Source organism: Vulpes lagopus, chromosome 12 (assembly GCF_018345385.1).
Source record: "Vulpes lagopus strain Blue_001 chromosome 12, ASM1834538v1, whole genome shotgun sequence".
Taxonomy (NCBI): Eukaryota; Metazoa; Chordata; class Mammalia; order Carnivora; family Canidae; genus Vulpes; species Vulpes lagopus.
Genome location: NC_054835.1, coordinates 70,882,228 through 70,905,028, shown reverse-complemented (window position 1 = coordinate 70,905,028; position 22,801 = coordinate 70,882,228). Strand labels below are relative to the sequence as shown.

The 22,801-nt window shown below is 43.0% G+C and overlaps 1 protein-coding gene and 1 pseudogene across 5 annotated transcripts in view; one reads left to right on the top strand and one right to left on the bottom strand.

Moving 5' to 3' along the window:
• HOPX (HOP homeobox) overlaps window positions 1-6,200 on the top strand; it is a 28,130-nt gene extending 21,930 nt beyond the window's left edge. For all 5 annotated transcript variants that reach the window (XM_041726478.1, XM_041726477.1, XM_041726480.1 and 2 more), the window contains exon 3: window positions 5,400-6,200. In XM_041726478.1, coding sequence (XP_041582412.1) covers window positions 5,400-5,477 — 78 coding nt within the window. In that variant the 3' untranslated portion in view covers window positions 5,478-6,200. The remainder of the gene's footprint in view (window positions 1-5,399) is intronic.
• Window positions 6,201-8,799: 2,599 nt separating this feature from the next.
• Window positions 8,800-9,916, bottom strand: LOC121474054 (annotated as a pseudogene).
• Between the last annotated feature and the right edge of the window lie 12,885 nt (window positions 9,917-22,801).

The following is a 22,801-nucleotide window of genomic DNA, read 5'->3' as shown; positions in this document are numbered from 1 at the left end:
CCCTCCAGCCCCAGCCCGCGGCGGCCCCCCGGGAACCGCGTGGAAACCTCACGGTCACCCTGCCCCCTCCGTGCTTCGCTGCTCTCCCCGTAGCCCGGGAGAACCGCGCCGTCCTCCCTGCGGCTCCGGGAGCTGCGTCCCTGGGCCACTCTCGCCTCGCTTCCTCCTCCTCCTCCTCCTCCTCCTCCGCGCGCGATCCCCCCCCCCCCCCCCCCCCCCCCCCCGGGCCGGAGCGACACTTTCCGAAGAGGAGCCTCGTGCGCCCTCTGAGCCCCCGCTGGCAGCTCTGTTCTCGGCCGAGAGTGCCAGGCTGGAAGGGACTCCAGCGATCAGCTGTAGTAAATTCAGCCCTCGGTTTGGCACACGAGGAAACTGAGGCCAAGGAGAGAGTTGCCAGCGTAGCAAGGGTCGTCAAGGTTGCTCTTTCCACACTCCGCGCTGCAGTGCCCCTTAGCTGCGGAGCTAAAACTGTGTATAGCCAGGGAGATTTCACAGTTCAAAAAATTCCCGGGCTCTAAGTCTTTTTCTGGAGTTTTCCAAGAAGGTAAGCATCTGACATTTACAACTGAAGGGAGTGGAAGCAGATGTCCCTTTAAGTGCTTTGATTGATTTATCTATTTTTAAAAGCTCCTATTATTCGGAATATTGTTTAGGATAGAGAACGAAACACTGTGATTATGAACCTCCAGGTGCAATGTTGCTTCAGCAGGCTTTTTTTTTTTTTTTTTTAAACCCTTATCTAGAGTTTACTCTGACTTCTATTTTCCCCTTGGTCATGGAAAGACAATTAGTTATGCATGATACTACTACTTGGAACCGCTCTAGCATCTCTCCCACGGGAGCCTGAAGCACTTCCACACCTCTGGTCTCAGCTCTAAAGCAGGGATTTTCTTATTTTTCCCATTTTATAGACCAGAGCATTAGGCACTTTGACCTCTCCTCACGTTGGACCATACTCAGCTGAGGCTTAAAAGCTTGTCATGGGTGCTCTAAGATATCCCAGAACCAAGACCCTGGATCCCAAGTCTAAAATGATTTTTACTAATTAAGCCAGATGTACTTTGGGGAGTTTGCCCATAGAAAATCTTCTCATTCCTAGCTGCAACCCTGACATGAGTGGTTGTAGGGGTGAGTCAGCCTCTGAGCAGGGTGCCTGGCTTCCTTCCCCCCCCCCCCCCCGGGGGGGGCAACACCTTCTTCCTCTCTGGGGCTGCTATGACTCTGCTTGCCCCTCTGCCTTCTTGTGTAGACCCGCAGGGAAGCACCAGAGACCCCAGAGCTTAGAGGGAGGCAAAAGTTAGCAAGTTCAGGGGAAGTGTCTGTCCTCTGTCACTCCTTACTTGGTTGGGTCCCATTTTCCAACTTCCCATCCTTTCCACCCAAACTTTTACCCAGCTCCTCCCACCCCCATGTGCACTGGTTGGTAAGAATGGGGTTCTTCTTTAATCTTCTCAAACAACATTCATATACATATACACACACATATATATGTATTTTAGAGAGGGGGAGGGGCCAAGGGAGAGGCAGAGAGAAAGAGAGAATCTTGCTCCACACCCAGTGAGGAGCCTGATATAGGGCTCAACTCTGGGGCTCGATCCCAAGACCCTGAAATCATGACCTGAGCCAAAATCAAGAGTTGGATACTTAACCAACTGAACCATCCAAGTGCACCTCAGACAACATCTATATTTTTTAAAGTGTCTTCTGGAGATACAATGCCCAATGGTGAACTTTCAGACATAAATAAAATTATTTTAATTGACAGCAGGCTTTGGAGGGACTCTTTAAATAACTCCATGAAGGCCAGGGTCTACAGGGCCAACATATAGACTGTGTCTGGTATCAGCACATCCCCTGTTTCTATTCTTTATCTGTGTTGCCCCTTTCCACAGGAAGAGATCTCCAAAGCCAAAATACTACTGATTTCTGATGCCTGGTCCCTCACCCCTACCACCACCCATCTCCAGAATTGGAATCATATTCTTTATTTTCCTAGAACAAGTAATGCTTTCATGGAAGAAAAATAGGCACGAGATGCTCCTTTGAGATAATTTGCTAGAGCTGATTGCTGATACTTTGGCAGGGGCAAGAGGGACCAGAAGTTTGAAACATTCTCTGGGGGCTTGGATGACCTCTTTGTAACTGTCCCACTGTCGGACAATGTTCTATGCTATTAGAGGGACACCTGTAGGTACCAGGAGTGAGGTGAAGGGAGCGCTAAAGTTAATGACATTTTAAGTTGCATTGCTGGGATCCTAGAATGGGTTTTTTTCTCATGACAGTAATAAGATATCTCCTACAATGAAATTAGATAAACCTTACAGAATCCCAACCCCTGTGTCTTTTATTATTTTGAAGTCAGTGTTAGAAGGGGCTGGGAAAGGTCTTCTATCAGTCCCCTGGGAGGCCAGGAAGATCTGGTATTTTCTATTATCACCAATTCAAGCCCAGTGTAGCTGGCGTTGGTTCTTACAGAGGTTTCCAGTATCTTTATCTCCTCTTAATGCCCTGGGACTATTCCCAGAACTCAGTGGTTTTAGTTGTTGGACGCTTTATCAGTGGAATAAAGATCTAAAGGTCTCCCCCTGAAAAGAATAAAATGTTAGTTACTAGAGAAAAGGACAGGAACAATGTTATTTGGCCTCCGCCCCTCCCCATCACAGTGTCTAATTATCATCTGTTCACTCAGAGTAAATAAATCTCCATCAATGGGGTGAGGTAATGAGGGCATTCATTTATAAGCCAGTGAGGGATGAATGTCTTTCCCAGGGGATGACGGAAACAAGGAAGAGAAGAATAAAGCCAGGTGGAAAATTAGTATTGATGTGAGCGAGATGTAAGATTCAGCTCTGGAGGGGAAAAGAAGCAAGCAAGGTGTTTCATGGTTTTTGTTGGACAGCGACTGGTTTGCCAAATTACTATATACATATCTGATCTAAAATATATATCTTTAGGAAAATCGTTCAGCTTTTCTTGAACCTTGTCCCATCCCCCAATACTAGGGTTCACTTTGGTAGGCATTTGGATGCCAACTCTCCAATTCACAAATGTGGTCCTCGCTGAAGTTATTTTTGGTAACTGTACATTAATATTCATTACTAGTATAAAGATACGGGTGGCTCTTCTGAATGAGGCCAGCTCAATCATTTTGTCTTAAATGAATCCTGATAGAAAATGAGACTTTCCTCCTCCAAGTTTTAATTAGTCAGTCTTTAAAACTTTGCCATTTGTTCAGCTCTAGTAACTGGAAATCCTATTGAATCAGACCTTGTAGCCTCAGAACCCCCCACAGAGCTACCTCATTAGGGGAACTGGAACCATGCTGCTCTCACACCAGATTCCAGAATTAACCAAACACATGCGGGTTATGGAAGAAAATGCACCTACCTTTAGTGGTAGAACTTTGGTTAAAGCCACCAAAGTTAACATGAGCTAGTGATCTCCAGGAGTAGAATATGGCATCTGGAGAGCAACTGCCCCACATGGGTAGTCTGCTCCCCTTGGCTTTAGGCTACTTTTCTCTGCTCCCACCTCACAATTCAGGACAACTGATCTTGACAGCCATGTAAGGCATTTCAGTGTGTAAACTCTGTTGTACAGTCAGGGCAAGTTATAAGTATGGTCCCATGCTCTTCAGCCAGCTTAGCACTGGTGCAGAGCCCTAAATGGCCCTGTGGCCCCAACTCCTTTCTGGCTCTACAGGTCTTGATCCCTAGAAGCACTCCTTCTCCTGTGGTTCTCACACTTTCTTCTGATCATGGGCTAATGCTGAACTACCTTTCAGCTCCCGAGATCTCTGCAGAGATGAGATCTTCCCCAGCATGACCCTAGAGTCCACCCTCTTTGTCCTGAGGTTGAGTCTACTCTGGCCATACTAAGTCAGAGCCCTCTGGATGTTTCTTACCACACCATCTCCATCAGCACATCCCAGGTCTGGTGTCCATCTCATAGCTGTGTTCTATTTGCTTCTTTTCTGTCCCCTCATGTGCTTACCTTTGGAATAGGTGAATTATAAAAACCCAGAAGGGACAGTAAAGACCCCCTAAGCTTACCTCTTCATGTACAGTTGAGCTGACTGGCACTATTTTTAAGGGGCTTCCTTGGGTTCCCGTAGCCAATTGATCACCATAGAGCTTTCTATTGGCAGGGTCCAGGACTACAGAGTCCTGGTGGACACCTACCCAAGCAACTTGCCTGTTTATCCCAGTGTGATGTGAAAAATATCATCATGCCCAATGTTTGCCATGATGAGTGAAAGGCTGGGAAACACAGGAGAAAAAAGCCTGAGGTCTGACTTCCCACAGGGCCCTCTGACTCATCCTCTCCCATGAGGATCAGGGCAGGCTGCTTCTGTTTCCTCACTAGTCCCCCTTCAACATTGTTTTTTAAAAATCCTAGCTTCCTCCTGGCCAACCTAATCCACACCCCAGCTGATTCGCCAGCATGGGTTTCCTCCTTGTCTTTTGTTTACAGGATCCCCCAGCTCTCAGTAGCATAGTAAAAGGCAGACCTATGACACATAAAAGTGTTTTAGCCCTCACACGGTACCATGTCCAGAAGCATCCCATCCAGGGCCTTCCCTAAATCCCTGGTCTCTTTTGTGAGATGTGAAGATTTGGAGTACACAGAGCTAGAAGGTTCTAGTAAGTAAGCTGGAAGGACAACTTTTTCTTTTCTTATTATTTAGCAGCCCCGCAGCAGGAGAGTTTGGGCTAGCCTACTCCATGGATCCCTAAGAAGCAGTACCTTAAGGTTGTCCAGGGCTGGTTTCCACACTACTGATGACCAAGGCCCTTGATGAGGTCACCACACATTGGCGAGATATAGCAGCCATAGAGGTTTATCTGGGGCATCAAGGAGATCCTTCAATTTCTTTCATTCATTAAACAAACACTGATTAATCCCTGTTAAGCTCTGGTGCTGCGTGGGGGCAAAGGATGCAATCAATGATGATGATAAGATGAATACAGTCTCCGTTTTCATGGATCTTATATTCTAGAAGGAAATGTAGACTAACAGCAAGTGATTAAACATAGTAATTACAGATACCAAACATTCTGTGAAGGTAATAAAGTATTAAAATAGAGAATAAGGAGATGGGTAGAGAACCTACTTTAGACAAAGTGGTTAGGGAAGGCTTCATTGAGAATGTTCTATTTAAGCTGAGACCTGAGAATGAAAGGGAGATCATCAGATAAAGAATGAAGGCAGAACATGCTAAGCATAGGAAATAGCATGTGCAAAGGTCCTGGAGCAGAGAAGGTAAGTGTCACAGTGAGAAAAACCATCCCCGTGGACACATTCCTTGCTCTCCTCCTTTCTGGTTGGACCACAGAAAAAGAGGGAATGTTCCAGTTTTCCAATATGTGACAGGTAATTTTGCTATTTCCCTCCTCCAGAAATGGTTTAAGCAGCGTCTGGCTCAGTGGCGGCAGTCAGAAGGCCTCCCCTCAGAGTGCAGATCCGTGACAGACTGAGGAGATGGTGGGCTGGTGCCAGGAGCTTCCCTCCATGAAGACCATGCACCGTTTCTCTCAGCTTAACCATCCTTTTTGTTTTTTCAGCATAGTGCTATGTGTTTCATTTTTAGCTGTCCTGCTATTTAACACGATGTTGTATTTTTTAAATGTATATAACTAGGAAAGAAAATAACTATAGGAAGCTGTATGTAGCTTCTGTGTAAAGCCGTGGCTGGGCTGAAAAGTGGCGGGGCTTGCATTTCCTTTCGGGTCTTGATGATAGATGGTATGAAAATCATCTAAGTATGCTTTTGACCATCATCTCCCCATACGAGTTTATTTTTACCATCCATTTCAGAGTAGGCAAGGCCTCCGTTGAAAAGATGACATGACCAAGAGGGGGAAGCATTTCCTTCTGGTTCTAATTCCCTAAGTTGTTTTCCTTATGTTGCATTTAATACATGGAGATTGAGAATACAGAGGGATATTTGAGTCATACAGATTTCATAAAGCAGTTCCTTGGATTTTAGCTGCATTAACTTGGAAAGAACCCAGTTAGGCTGGAAGACAGAAACTCCAATGGGCAGAAAATCAAGTAACCAAGGGGGAAAATAAAATCCACAGGAGTATTGAATTTACCTTACTTAAATGTATTTGTTAAATTTATTTTACTAAACAAAATGAACTGCTTTTTGTCTCTGAAATGATACTCTAAATAAAAACCTCTTTGTTGAAAATGCACAGAGTCCTCTGCAGGTTTTTTTTTTTTTTAATTTATTTATGATAGACATAGACATAGCCTGTGCAGGGTTTTTTTTTTTTTTTAATTCATTTATGATAGACATGGGGAGGGGCAGAGGCAGCGGGATAAGCAGGCGCCATGCCAGGAGCCCAACACGGGACTTGATTCTGGGATTCCAGGATCGCACCCTGGGCCAAAGGCAGGCGCTAAACCACTGAGCCACCCAGGGATCTCCCTCCTCTGTAGGTTTTTAACCGAATAATACACATATCAGAGAAAAACAGAAGAACTCCAACATAGGAGCAGACTGACAAAATTGCTATCGTTTTTCAAGTCTTTGCTGCTCAAAGTGGAGTTCATTACTCATATTATCAGCATTAGCAGCGAGCTTCTGAGAATGCAGAAATTCAGACTCCAGTCCAGCCCTACAGAATCAGAATTGGCATTTTTAAGAAGGTCCCCAGGTGATGTATATGCATATGGAAGCGTAAGCAGCACAGGCCTCTCACAGCCCCTACAGGCAATTTGCCTCTATCTTCTATGATAGCATATTAAAGGTCTTTTTTTTTTAAAGGTTTTATTTATTTATTCATGAGACACATAGAGAGAAAGAGAGGCAGAGACACAAGCAGAGGGAGAAGCAGGCTCCATGCAGGGAGCCCAACATGGGACTCCATCCCAGGTCTCCAGGATCAGGCCCCGGGCTAAGGGCGGCACTAAACCGCTGGGCCACCAGGGCTGCCCCACATATTAAAGGTCTTAATGTCTTACTTATTAAATGTGTGTTTGATTGGGGCCCCTGGGTGGCTCAGTTGGTTAAGCGTCTTGGTTTGGGCACAGGTCATAGTCTCACAGGTTGTCAGATGGAGCTCTGCACTCAGTGGGGGGGTCAACTCGAAAGTTCACTCCCTCTGCCCCTCGCACCCTCAAGAAAATAAATCTTTTTTTTTTTTTAAGTGTTTCATGTATGAAACAATAACTCTATCATAGTGGATTAACCAAAATGGCTTTTTGTTTAATTACTTGATTATTTTTAATGAGACATCAGCAGGTAAGTGTCTCTCTAATGTCAAGGACCTGTGGTCACTCTGTCTCCTATTTTGCTGTCTTTAACATGTAGCTTTTGTGCTCATGGCATACAAGGTGGATGTTGGCCATTAAGTCTACGTTTCAAGTGAAAGAAAAGGGCGGGGGGAAATGCCAGCTAAGTCCCTGACCTTTAAAAAAGGTTTCCTGGAGGCCCCCACCTAGCAACTCTCAGCTACATCTCACTGGCCAGAATTGAATCCCATGACTATTCGTAACAAGGGAGCCTAGGAAAGTGAACATTTTTAATTGGGCATATTGTTGCCTTGAGCAAAATCAGGGTTCTGTTGGTAAGAAGGGCAGAGGGGCACATAGGGGGCTCAGTTGATTAAGCATCTGCCTTTGGCCCAGGTCTTGATCCCAGGATCCTGAGATTAAGGCCCACATTGGGCTTCCAGCTCAGTAGAGAATCTGCTTCCCCCTCTCCATCTGTCCCTTCCCCACCCCAACCTGGCTTGTGCTCTTTCTCTGACATTCTCTCTCTCAAATAAATAAATAAAATTAAAAAAGAAAAGAAAGAAGGGGAGGATGGATATTAGAAAGGCCACTAGCAGTGTCTACTAACCCAGCCTGGAAAGACACTAGTCTACACTTTCTTTTTTTAAATTGGCTCCACACCCAGCATGGAGCCCAACGTGGAGCCCAGTATGGAGCCCAACACGGGACTTGAACTCACAACCCTGAGATCAAGACTGGAGCTGAGATCAAGAGTCTGCACTTAACAGACTGAGCCACCTCAGCGACCCATCACTGGTCTACACTTCTGAACTCTGACCTACAATGCAGGCACAATTTTTTTTTAGAGCTTTAAAATAACGGGTCCAGAATAAGACACACTAACAGTTATTCAGAATACAAATGTTTACAAGATCCTAGTACACATCCTTGGCAAGCTTCCTCTCCCTATACCTTAGAATATTTCTTCTGTAAACAACACATAGTGATCCAGGATCTGAAAGAATAACCTCATCTGGCATGCTCCCTACAACCTAATTAGTGATGCCCTGAGCATCTCTCAGCACCCAGGGCTGGATGCTGACATCACTTTCTGGAAAGAAGGAAGGGAAAAGGTAGAAATGAGGTAGGAATGTGTGCACGTAATAAATACCTGTATCGAGAGAATATTCTTTACCTTCCAAAGCTTTTATAGATACTGGCTAACAGGAAAAAAAAATGACTGGGGGCAAAGCAGATGGAGAGCACAGTGATTTACCCATATCAGACCCTGAGAGAGATGCTAAACCAGGTCTAAGACCCATGTCAGAAGTCTTTCTAGACCCCAGAGACACTTTTCAAGAACAATCCACCCAGGACAAGAAGAGTTAACCAGTTGGGCAGAGAGTGTGCCTTGGTACCAAGAAGCACCATTTGGGACAGAAGGATCACTTCCTGTGTTCATCAGGCCCAGGAGTCAAGAGTCCTTGAATAGCACATGCTGGGAGAAAATGAGATTCTGTGTCCTTTTAATTAATTAACTAGTGTGTTTAAACAAGTGCCAAGTTTTTTATGTATTCATTTCTTGCATTTGAAGTACTCCTTAATGGCATCCTTGGCTTGAGAGTCTTTGCTGTTGTCCTTAACTACCGCACAACTGCAACCAACCACGTTCCTGTTTTCCCTAACACTTTTACAGAAGCCTACCCATTCCCCTAGTTTGGTGTTGTCATCCACCTTAATTATGTGGATTTGGCATTCGGCACAAAGTGCCTCCACCAATTCGACATACATAGCCTCATCAGGGTCGGAGGCAGCTACACAAAGATGGGTTTGGTGCTTGTCTGAGGCTCCTACAGGTTGGCAATTCCCTGTGGAGGCCTTCATGGATGAGGCCGGTCTTCAGCACTCCTGGTACAGCAGTCTTAACCTCTCCTACACCCTACACCACCAGTGGCAGGGTCTTCTTTGCCCCTGGTGGTGGGGAAGGGGAGGCCAATCTTAAATGCTCCGCAGCCTCTGAGGGCTCAGCAGAGGCAAGGAAAGACTCGGTGCCCTTTTAAGTGTGGATTTGTTTTTTTTGTTTTGTTTTGTTTTGTTTTAATTTTTTTTTTATTTATTTATGATAGTCACAGAGAGAGAGAGAGAGAGAGGCAGAGACACAGGCAGACGGAGAAGCAGGCTCCATGCACCGGGAGCCCCACGTGGGATTCGATCCCGGGTCTCCAGGATCGCGCCCTGAGCCAAAGGCAGGCGCCAAACCGCTGCGCCACCCAGGGATCCCTAAGTGTGGATTTGTTAACAGTACTAACCTTCCCGAGTAATATGAGGATGGCAATACACTACTTCAAAAAAAAAGCACTCTGTAAATAGTAATAATAATTACTCTTACTACAAGGTATTAATGAGAATGGAAAAGGATCATCTTGACGCCTGAGAGAAGTCTTAAAGAGAACCCAGAGCTCTACATTTTATTGTCAGAAGTCTCTTCTGGACACCCAGGACCACACACCAAAGTGGTAACACCCACCCCAGAATGAGAAAAATCCCTCTTTCTACCCTTGATGCTCAGTTCTGCCATTGCAGATGGTACTGGCTGCTTAGACTGATGATTATCCCCAGCCCCTTTCTCTGTTGCCACCTTTCTCCCAGCAAGGCTGTAGAGGTTAAAAAGCCAAAATGCTCCTTTTTCCATCCTCACTGGAAGCTGTGGCAGTCATGTGACACAGTCTTGCTGCTGAGACTGAAGACCTGGGGTGACGGGAGGTGGGAGGAGATGGGAGGCTTTGGGGAGAGGTTTTGCATTTTCTGGTAAAGGGGGAGGAGAGGGCAGCAGGCTCAGTCTGTTTTTCCTTGCTTGCCTTGAACCAGTTTCATCTGGTAATTGTAAAAAGAGATAAGCAAAAGAGAGAAACAATAAAACCAACAAAATCCATAAGAATTACCCATGATCCCACTACCCAGAGGTAACCTCTTATAAATGTTTATGTTACAGGAGAATATATTGAGAGGAGGCATGTTTTTGAATGTTTTATATAAGAAGTTCCCAGGACCCCCTCCTTGGGTGTGACTGATTGGCTAGAACAGTTCACAGAATTCAGGAGAACAGTTTCCTCACTGGATGACCAGTCTGTAATAAAGGATATAGCTCAGGAAGAGCTAGATGGAAGATACGGACATAGGGGTGCTCAGCTTCCATGCCCATGCTGAGCACACCACACTCCCTAGCACCTCCTGGAAGCCCTGTGAATCCTGTACTTTGGGGCTTTTATGGAGGCTTCATTATGTAGGCATGATTGATTAAATCCTCAAACTTCAGGAAAGTTTTAGCACACGATGGCCTTGCCTTGGTGATCCTTCAGGGGATGGGGAAGGAACTGCTTGAGCCATGTGGGTGGCACACAATGGACTGAAGAAATGTTTCTGTCTGTTCTCTTCTCATAAAGGGGTAAGAGCACCCCCTTCCCTACTTCATGTGGTCCTGGTAGAGCAGTTACAGCATCACAGGTTCCCCACCCTACTCAGAATTCAACATATGGCCCTTGCTGGCCTATCACAATGCCATATCCCTGTGCACACAGGGACTGAAACAAGGTATGGGATCTTAGCCTTCACCAGTTTTCCCAGTTGGAACTGGAGGGGTAATTCTCTCTTGTGCTCTTGCCTGGAGAGTTATGAGAGGCCTGGGGTTGCAGGCAGCCATCTACCCAAGCACAGAGAGCAGAGCACTCTGTAGTGGAAGAGAATGAAGCCATGCAGAGATGGGAGTTTCAAAGAGAAGAACAGAAAGAGGGGTCAGGTCCTGAGGCCCTGGTTCCCACTCTCCCCTTGGGCTTACATGGCTCTGTGAGCTAATGAATTCTCTTCTAGCTGCGTATCTGTCACTTGCAGCAAAAAGAGTCTCAACTAATGTCAGAGTCAAGAGAGGAATGCATAGAAGGAGAACTATCAGCCGCTAGAGTAATTAAGAATCCAGGAGAAGCAGAGAATCAGAGTCAGAAAAAAATAAATAACCAAGAATATGTCGGCCAACAAACCTTGAAAATAATTGGACAGAGTACCAGATTTTTCTCAATTGATGGGGACTTGAGAAAAAGATTAGTTTTGCACATTATAGGACAGGATGACAAGTAGATAATTTAAGGGCATCAAGGACATACTTTTTGGGTTTTTTTTGTTTTGTTTTGTTTTTTTAAATTAATTTTTATTGGTGTTCAATTTACCAACATACAGAAAAACACCCTGTGCTCATCCCATCAAGTGTCCGCCTCAGTGCCCGTCACCCATTCCCCTCCAACACCCGCCCTCCTCCCCTTCCACCACCCCTAGTTCATTTCCCAGAGTTAGGAGTCTTTATGTTCTGTCTCCCTTCCTGATATTTCCCAACATTTCTTTTCCCTTCCTTTATATTCCCTTTCACTATTATTTATATTCCCCAAAAAGGACATACTTTTTGAACTAAGTGTAAATGTTGGGTAGATACAAGTTTGTGACCCTTGCCATCTCCTTGTAGACATTTTGCTCCACATGTTCCACTGTCCAGTAAAAGATCATTTTAAAACCTGATACCAACTGTTTCAAACACATCCCTGCCCAAATCCAATGCCAAAGTATCTAGCCATAACAATGCTAATAAGAAAAATAATTTGAAACTTCACATTCTTTTCCCATGATGGAAGTACTGAGAGGTAGTGAAGTGGACATAAGTCAGGCCATGATCTGGGATATCAGCCACTGCTTATGTTGGCAGAGCAGCATAATAGGATTTTGGGTGCCTGGTGCTATGTTGTTGTGCTCTACATAAACAATGAAGGGCACAAGGACATAGAGGTTTCTAGAGATCTTCTCCCTTTTCCTTCACTATCATTTTTAGGCTTCAAAGTATTTAAGTGCTGTCACACTGGGGATATGCTCCTGTAAATATAGATTCTTCTTATAAGAATTTACCACTTTAACTTAGAAAAACACAAGAAACATTAGGTTTGAATCTCAATTTATGTAACTCATCCAACTACTTCCATATAATGGTAAACTGACTCATAGTTCATATGACTCATCCTTGGAGTTCCAGATTAGCAATGCAGAAGGACTTTTTTTTCTCTCTCTTTTTTTAAATAGAGACAGAGGACATGATGAGCAGGGAGGAGTAGCGGGGGAGGGAGAGAGAGAATCCCAAGCAGGCTCCACGCTCAGCATGGAGCTCAATGTGGGGCTCGATCTCACAACCCTGAAATCATGACCTGAGCCAAAATCAAGAATCAGTTGCTTAACCCACTGAAAGACCCAGGTACCCAGAGAAGGATTTTATTCTTCCTTCCAGATGGAAGCTCCCTCTCCCACTCCTTTCCTAAAAAGCTTTTTATATGGGAATTTGGCATTGTCTGGGATTGAAGAAGGCAAGTTCCTGGAGATAGTGACCTTAAGGATAAGAATCCTCTGGGACACAGGAACTACAATTCAGAAGCCTAGAATCTTTTTAAGATATAGGATGTGTATTCATGTATGAGGAGAGTGCACCTGTAAATATGTGTGGCTAGAGGCGAGTACAGAGAATTCTGTGTGTCCCCTTAGCCCTTCTCCCTTTCTTCCTGTCTGAGGAGATGGCTGCCCAGCTAAAGACTAGCTTTTCCCACCTCTTTTACAGTGAGGTTTTTAAACCAGCCTCCAAGATGCTTCTAATGATCTCTGCCTCCTGGTATTCCCACCTTTGCATAGTCCCTTCCCACATTGTACCAGGGTTGGTCTGGGTGACCATTAGGGTGACCATTTTATTAGGTTAAAAGACACTGCAGGGGATCCCTGGGTGGCGCAGCGGTTTGGCGCCTGCCTTTGGCCCAGGGCGCGATCCTGGAGACCCGGGATCGAGTCCCACGTCGGGCTCCCGGTGCATGGAGCCTGCTTCTCCCTCTGCCTGTGTCTCTGCCTCTCTCTCTCTCTCTGTGACTATCATAAATAAATAAATAAAAATTTAAAAAAAAAAGAAATGTGTCCTTTAAAAAAAAAAAGCAATGCTCTATTTCTTACTTCCACAAATAAGCTGCAGCTCTGAGAAATTTTTGAGGATGGCTGTCCTTCATATTAATAGTGCCTCCATGCAAATTTCAGTGAGAGGGAAAACGTGGGCAACTAAATGCTTCTGTGGCACACCTCACACTCACATTTCATGGACCAAAGCAAGTTGCATGACCCTGTCTAACCCCAACAGGGCAGAGAAGGACAATCCTCCCTTATTTCCAGAGAAAGAAGACTGGAAATATTTTTTTCAACAGAACTAATATCTACCAAAGCACACAACACCATCAAGTCATCATATCAGCTCTGGATTCCTATCCAGGAAGGGGCCTAATAGAGAAATAAGTTTTTATTTTGGTGAAGTCACAATGTTTGGAGATCTCTTATAACGGAGCCTAGCCTGTTTCTTAAACAATAAAAGCATAGAGCTATTTTTTAAAAATGTATCCAGGACCTGTCTACCTATTAACTGGGTTTAAAGTTATTTACAAGGAAGGTGAAGGCACACAAATGGATAATCCTTTTTTTTTTTTTAACAAATGGATAATCGTATTTGCTCTTTCAGATCCACTCTCCACCCTTTTTTACTCTATTCTGTGGCCAAGGAGGGTGACCTTTACAGATTGCCTCAACCAAACTCCCTTCCTTCTGACTATTGAGTTTATTCAATGATACTGACTAGCAGGAAGATCATAGGATAAGAGTAATGTCAGTGTATTTTTGCCCTGTTTATGTCTATCCAGAGTCATAGTTTGACAGTGACTATATTCTTCTGGCCAACGCCATAGCTTCTGGCAGGAGACCCTCCCCTAAATTATTGATCTCTCCAGTTTCCAATAACATCTCCCTTTCCTTGATCCATACCAAGCCTAGAAATAGTAATTGTTATTAGCCTTAACGTTTCACTATCCCTTGTTGGTTTTCCTTAATACTCTCCTGTCTTTGTAGAGCCTTTCACTAATCATTGGCAATTACCTCTGCCATGTATTTTTTCCTGTCAGTATCCTGACCAATACAATCCCTCTCCCTCGAATTATAGCTATTAGTCAAAACAACCAATGACATTAAAAAATGGGCAGACATGAAAGTCTCAAAAGGATGATGATGATCTTTTGGATCAACAATGTAATAATCAAAGCAAACAGGCATTAGCACTCAAATTTCACTATGCAAGGGAAATTACCATTACTGGCCTCATCAACATGGTGAGAAACAAGTGGCATCTTAAATATTTGTGGCCCTATCCCAAATCATTCTTGCAAAAAGCTATCTGACATACTTATTCCAAAATTAAAGCTTATCCCCCCAAATCTCTATTATTCATTTCAAATATCAATGGCCTACCAACTTAATTCCTTAGCTGGAGTTCCATTGAGTTTAACCAGGAAGCTCTGAATTAGGATGCAGTTTGCCAGGTTTCTGTTTGAACAAGATTCAAGGAGTCTCCAAAAATCCCATAGGCCACAAAATACAGTTTGCAGCTCAACTCATTCCATGGTGAGAGAAGAGAGAGAGAATGAGAGCAAGAAGGGGAGGGAGAGAGAGATGAAGAGAAAGAGAGGAAAAAGGAAGGAAGGAAGGAAGGAAGGAAGGAAGGAAGGAAGGAAGGAAGGAAGGAAGGAAGGAAAGAGGCAAAGAAAGGAAGGGAGGAAGGAATCTGCCTATTAAGTTCATCATCATCAAATGAGGATCTGCCTCTTCTACATTAAAAAACCAAAACCAAACAACAACAACGACAAAAACAAAATAGAAAAAAAAAAAACCCTTTCATTTGGGAGTGCTCCCCAAAGGGCACAAAGTAGGGGACCTAGAAGAAAATGTGGCTTTGCTTCCAAACACATCTGCTTCCAATGGAGTATCCTCAGTGGCCAAAGGAAGAGGAACCAGTAAGATCACTGAAGGTGATTTTTTTCTTTCTTGTTCCTTTTTTTTTTTTTTTTAAGACAGAGAGAGAGGGCTACAGCACAGAGGGTGCAGGGACAGGCAGAGGGAGAAGAAAAGAAAGACTCCTAAGCAGGCAGGCTCTATACCAGTAAGAACTTGATGGAGGCCTCAATCTCACAACTCTGAGATCATGACCTGAGCCAATATCAAGACCTGGACGTTTAATTCTCTGAACTACCTAGGTGCCCCGTGGAAGATGATTTTTATCAATAAAGATATCTGGGATAGAAACTCATCTATGGTCAAACAACACAGCTGAGAAGAAAATGAAAAAATAAGATTCTTCATCTATTCTTTAAAATATTTCCCCATCCTACCCCAAAACAGACAATGCCAACAAAAGCATGTATATTTGTTTAAATGCTTCTTGCTGTGACTTCTCAGGCTTTCTATTGTCTCATATAATAAAAGGTAGGTGGGGATCCCTGGGTGGCACAGCGGTTTGGCGCCTGCCTTTGGCCCAGGGCGCGATCCTGGAGACCCGGGATCGAATCCCACGTCGGGCTCCCAGTGCATGGAGCCTGCTTCTCCCTCTGCCTATGTCTCTGCCTCTCTCCCTCACTGTGTGCCTATCGTAAATAAAGAAAAATTTAAAAAAATAAATAAATAAATAAAAGGTAGGTGATTCCAGGTTTGCCTCATTCAGCTGCCTAACTAGGCCAGAGCTCTGGGTTATCCTCTCTGGGATCTCTTCTCTATCTTCTTGTGGTTGCAAGACACTGCTCCAGTTCCAAACATCACATCCCACATAATACCCTCCAAATGCAAGAGGGAAAAACCCTGGTTTTCTCTTTAGATACCTCTCATTTTACTTTATCAGGGAGGAAAGTCTTTTCCCAGAACCCCCAGTGGTCTTCCCCCCACCTTTCATTATCTAGAATTGGGCCACATGCTCCATCCACCACATGCCTATAATTGGTAAAATAGTTAGCACTTAGCAAGCAGGAGCGCATTAAATATTTGTTGAATGAATGAAAGATGAATTGGATTACCATGGTTGCCTTAGACTAATTACAGTCCATCTCCTAGAATCCATGTTCCTAGCACAAATTGTCACTTGATGGCTCAAAAAAATTGGCATAGTCTTATCAAGGAAGATGGAATGAGTGGCTCCTGGGCAGTCACCCAATAGCAAATGCCACATTAGGCTATTTCTTCTTAAAACAGAGAATGAGAGCCACCCAGGAAAGGGCTTATTATTTTCTAAGAGTTACTTTGGGGAAAAAAATGTTTTTAGATTTAAATAAATTGCTCATGCAAGAAGGTACCTCATTAGCAGACAAGTTACCATATTGTAAAAAGATATTAATCTTCTATTTTGTTGCCCCAGCTTGTGCATCATTTCCTTCAGTGTATTCTCTCTTTGCCTAAACCCAGATTGGGTTGCTTGTATTTCCTGTATATTACCAAGCACTGTCTACCTCCCCATAGTACAGCACTTACCACACCAGATTATGCTTCCTGTTTGTCACCCCTGCAGTAGAGCTGTTACGGGTTCACCAAAGTCAGATTTCTTTTCTTTCCTTTTCCACTCAGCTACATTTCCCAATCTCCTTTGCAGTTGGGTGTGGCCATTGACTCAGTCTGGTCAATGCAATGTGGGTAGAGTGGTGTGAGCCACTTGTAGGCTTGGCCGTAGAACCTAGCCAGCAATCTCCTGGCTCTCTCCTTCCATCTGATGGCTGAATGGAGTGGGGGGGTTCTGTGGGCACAGAGGAGTGTGGAAGGAGCTTGGGACCTGGAAAGGCTGCCTAGAGCAGAATATCTGTCCTCTTACCAACATGAATTAGACCGGGATGAGATGCTGAAGAACATGGTTTCTTACTGTGCTAAATGACTGAGAAGCAAGGGTACACGTGCCCTCGCTTTTATTACACGTTGCCCTCCACCCCTGATTAATACAATTCCCCATTAGGATGAAAATCTCTTGAAAATAGAAGTCAAAAAATAAGGAAATGAAGAAAGAAAAAAAGAAAGAAAGAAAAAAGAAAAAAAGGAAAGGAAAGGAAAGGAAAGAAAAGAAAAAAGAAGAAAAGAAAAGAAAAGAAAAGAAAAGAAAAGAAAAGAAAAGAAAAGAAAAGAAAAGAAAATAGAAGTCTCTTCCATCTTCATTTTTTTGTTTGTTTGGCTTCAGAGGTGGGTGAAGTGGACTGTGGTCGGCAGGGGCGGGGGGTCGTCTGCGGTGAGTCAGGTGGCTGAAGAGGGGCCATTGGCCAACAAAGGGCCTCCAGTGGCCATAGCAGCAGAAGGTCAACCTGATGTGGGAAGAGGAAGAAAGCTTTGACAGGGTTTCAGCTAGCTCGAGGGGAGGGTTGTTTGTCTCCCACTTTTTGCATGGATTTTATATGTACTTTATATGGATATTCCTTGCCCTAGAATAGTGCCTGTCACATCACTGGCACTAAGTGGATTTTTAAATGAAATAAATGTAATCAAGTAGCTACTAGGTGCCAAAATTGTTTTCATCAAATGAGGATCTTGGTAATTTTTTGTAGCTCCTCATAGCTCAACATTGAAACTAACAGTAAATCCCTTTAAAAGGGGGATGGGGTTACCCGAGGTGATTGTCCTCCTTGGCAGCAAGAAAGGGAGAGAAAAAGCTGCCTGTTGCTTTTGAAACTGCATCACCGGGGAAGAAGAACCCTCCCATCCTCCACCCCCTGGGAAAAAGGGGGAACAGTGGAAGCTTTTCCTCAATATTTATGTGCTTTAAAGGAAACTCAAAACATTTAAAGATCAAAAGGACCATGTCAACAAGGTGCTCTAACCTAAATTCAAGTTAGATGGGAATATTCTTGCTGCTATCCCCAGCACACAGTATGTGCAAGCATTGTTGAACCTCTAAACGATGTTTCTTAGTGCTTTTTGAAACACCAGTATCACTTGCAATGTCTCCTTAAGAGTGTAAATTCTGTTTTTAACCAGCTCTCCTGCTCAGTGAACTATGAGAAATATTGCTACTGCCTACCCTGCTTTTTCTTTTTTGTATTATTGTTTTTCATTATTATTTGGAAAGAATTTTAGCATCTCCCATTCCATCAAATTCCTTTAACTAGCTAATGTCCATGCTAGGAAAAGACCCCAAAATAGCTGCAGGGTTTCCTTCCTGCTGGCACTGATCCAGATGGGACAGTTACAGGTGCCCTCCCTGGCCTCTGTTTTTATTATTTTTCTTTCATCCCTCAGCTGCAAAGCATTGCTGGTTCCCTATCTTATAGATCCTTGCAAAAGTCATGCTGCCAGGAGTTTGGCTCAGGTTAAGGTAGTTTGCTGACTGCTCTTTCATCTCAAAACTGACCATTGGAATTCTCACCGTCGGTGAGTGAAAAATGATACAACCACTTTGGAAAAAACCTTCTGGCAGTGTCTGCTAAAGTTAAACATATAACTGACCTATCTCCCATCAATTCTATTCCTAGATACAGCCCCCAAGAAAAACAAATGTTTTGTCCACAAAAAGGCATGTATAACCAATGTTCATAGCAGCTTCATTCATAATAGACCCAAACTAAACAACTCAAATGTTCATTAACAGGACAATGGATAAGCATTATGGCATATTTATATCATGAAATACTACTCAGCAATGTCAAAAGAACAAACTACAGATACACATAACAGTATGCATAGATCCCCAAAACATTATCCTATGCAACAGAAGCCATACACAAACCAATACATGCTGTATAATTCCATTCATATGAAATTCGAGAATAGGCAAAACTAATCTATAGTGATAGAAATAAGAACAGGGCCACTTCTGAGTGAGAGGTGGGGACTATTGACCTGGAAGGGTTATAAGAACATTTTCTGGGAAGAGGGAAATATTCTAAATATTGATTTGGCCAATGGTTTCATAGATTTATATATATGTAAAAAATCACTCAGCTATATTAAGACGTGTGCATTCTACTTTATTTAATTCAATTCTAAAAATATAGCTGATTTCCACAGCTCTCACGATGCAGATCTACACGTCTGCAGCTCCTACTTCCCCACCCTCTCTGGTCTACCCTTCCTGCACTCCACAGGCCTCTGCAATTTTACTTACCAGAAGTTTCCTGAAGTTGTCAGTCTCTCCTTAGTTTCTCTTCTAGAGTTTCCTCTCAATGCTATTGCCATGTGTGGTGCCAAGGCTGATCCTGTATGCTTACTGTCATCACCCACCACAAGAGTGGGTTACTAGCTAGAACAGCACAGGCTTGGTCTTTATAACCTAAAAAGTAGCTGTTGCTGATCCTTTTATAATAGTTCTTTTACATTTTCTAATTTTTATTTCTTCACCAATGTCTTCTTCACAAATTGCCTCCAGCTTCTGGGGATGAATGAAAAAAATATGTTAAAACTCTGGTCAGTGGATTTAATTAGCACCACTGTGATCTGGGACACAAGCCCAGATAGTTTTGCCACACAGAGTGAATGTGATGCCAAAGCAACTTGGTGATCTGCTAGCAGCAGAGGATTTAGAACACCAAAGGCTGGGACTTTAGAAGGCCAAGATTAAAGATGGTTAAATAAACCTGAGTGTTACAGTTAGATAAAAAGTACAAAAGAGCGAGAAAAGGCCCAGTATAAAAATCTTCACATTTCTATCTCCTTGCATCTTAATTTTTTGTTCAGAACTTCACAAACTATAAAATCCAGATTTTTCAGAGCATAAGTGCCAACCCATTTGGATAGAATCCAACTTTTGTTCCAAAGTGGAACAAATGATGCTCTGCCCACAGTTGAATCACAGCAACCTAACCCAAAGCGAAGAAAAAAAACTGTAAAGCATGAAATGTGTTCTTTTTGAAGTACTGAACATTCCGAGTTACCCACAGAAAGGAAAACAGCAGTGAATTAGAGGAGCGATTAAGGAACTATCTTGACTTGGAAGAGGAGTCTGTCCTTGAGGACCATGCAGCTTTCTTTGCTGATTACCATTACTGGAAAGAAATAGAGCGGGAGACCAGTCACTTCTTGAGTGAGCCCAGCTTGCTGAGGAGCCATGGTTCTCCAGGCTGTGGGATCTCAACCTTGGTTACACATTGGAATCATGTATGGAGTTTTGGAAACCCTGAGGTCTGGATCCCACTGTGGAGATTCGGACTGAATTGCTCTGGGGTATCACCTGAGCATCAGGATGTTTTAGGTCTCCCACATGATTTTACTGTGCAGCTGAGGTTGAAAAACCAACAGTCTAGGTTCTAGACCCTAGACCCAGCAGGGTACCTAGCAGGCTACCAAACATTCAATAAATACTTGTTGCTGTGGGTCATAGTAATCTAGAGGAAGATTTTTTATTGAGATAAAATGCACATAGAAAATTCATTGCTTTAGTGCTTATAGTTCAGTGGTTTTCAGAGTTATGCAACCAGACCACTGTATAATTTCAGAACATTTCCATCACCCCCCAAAAGAACCTTGGTACCGATTAGTGGTCAGTGCCTCTTCCCCCTCCCTTCAGTATTTCCCCCAGCAAACAATCTATTTTCTGTTTTCATGGATTTACCTATCCTAGACACTTCACCTAAATGGAATCATATAATACCTTTTGTACCAGGCTTTTTTCACTCATTATAATGTTTTCAAAGTTCATCCATGTTATAGCACACACTAGTACCTCATTCCCTTTTTATGGCTAAATAATATTCCATTGTATGGATAAAACACATTTTGTTTTTCCATTCATCAACTGATGGGCATTTCCATTATTTTTACTTTTTGGCTCTTATGAATAATGTGGCTATGAGCATTTACATACAAGGTTTTTTGTTTGTTTGTTGCAAATGTGTAGTTTCATTTTTCTTGGGTATATACCTGGGAGTAGCATGGTTGTGTGATGTAGGAATGCTATATTTAATTTTTTTGAGGAACCACCATAGTAGCTACACTGTTCTACACCAACAGTGTAGAAGGATTCCAGTTTTTCCCTATCCTTGCTAAAACTTGTTATTTTCCATTTTCTATAAACATAATATGAAGGAGTGGAATTCATTGTGATTTTGATTTGCATATTCCTAATGATTAATGATGTCGGGGATCCCTGGGTGGTTCAGCGGTTTAGCACCTGCCTTTGGCTCAGGGCATGATCCTGGAGTCCTGGGATCGAGTTCCGCATTGGGTTCTCTGCATGGGGCCTGCTTCTCCCTTTGCCTGTGTCTCTGCCCTACTGTCTCTCTCTCGTCTCTCACGAATAAATAAAAAAATAAAATCTTTAAAAAAATGATGTCGAGCATCTTTTCATGTACTTATTGACCATATGTATACCTTTTTTTTTTTTTTTTAAGATTTTACTTATTTATTCATGAGAGATGCAGAGAGAGAGGCAGAGACACAGGCAGAGGGAGAAGCAGGATCCATGCAGGGAGCCTGATGTGGGACTCCAAGATCACACCCTGGGCCAAAGGCAGGCGCTAAACTGCTGAGCCACCCAGGGATCCCCTGTATACCTTCTTTTGAGAAATGTCTATTTAAATCTTTTGCATATTTTTATTTAGGATTATTTGTCTTTTTATTGTTGAGTTTTAAGAACTCCATATATTCTGGATACTACACCCTATCACATATATGGTTTGCAATTTTTTTTCTCCCATTCCTTGGGTTGTCTTTTCACTTTGTTGATGCATGAAAGTTTTCAATTTTGATGACATCCAATTCACCTACCTTTTCTTTGTGTATTTTGTGTCATATCTAGGCCATATAATTTTGATTGCAAATAAAATGGTCATTTTTTTCCTCTTTAGCTGTGGTAGGCAGCATCTAAGATGGCTCCAGTGATCCCTATCACTTGATATTCATGCTGTTGTGAAATCTCGACTGCAGGCAAGACCCTAAGGCATGGGATATCACTTCCAAGATTTGATTACAAAAAGACTATAACTTCGGTCTCTCTTTTTTGCTCACACTCTTATTTACTCTGAGGGAGGCTGCTGCTATGTTGTGAGCTGCTCTCTGGACAGGCCCATATGCTAAAAAACTGAGGGAAGGGCCAATAGCCAATAAGGAACCAAATCATCCAACTAAGCTGCACCCAGATTCCAGACTCACAGACACTGAGCTGATAAATACTTATTTTAAGCCACTGAGTTTTGGCGTAGTTTGTTATGCAGCAATAGACACCTCATACAAGGACTTTTTGCAAAGGCAAGAGAGAAATTACTAATCTAAACTAATGCCCTAGCAGCAAAGCACTCCTGCCCCAAAGGTAAAATGAATGGAATTCAGATGGTTAGCAAAATAGTAGTCACTGAGCCATTGCTGCACAAGTGTCTTATTTACTAAAGGGATTTCCAACCAAATAAGTATATATTGTATATTTAATATAATATATGATAGAAATAATAAACTATACATAACTAGTTCCAGCTCAACAGAGCCCATATCTCTGAAATACTCATTCAGAACATCTGAACCATTTTCTCTCTTCCCTGCTTCCCCTCCCACAGCTGTTTTTGCTACCTTCAAACTGAAGTGAGGTTACAGAATACAAGTAATTATACTATTTGTCTAAGCAAGACAAGGTTAGAGAAATGACTTAGTACTCTAAATAATATACAACATACATAAAGTGACTATATCTCTTGCTTCCAGGGCAGTCTTGATTTCAAATCTTTCTGATGACCTGAATGTGTTCTCTTTG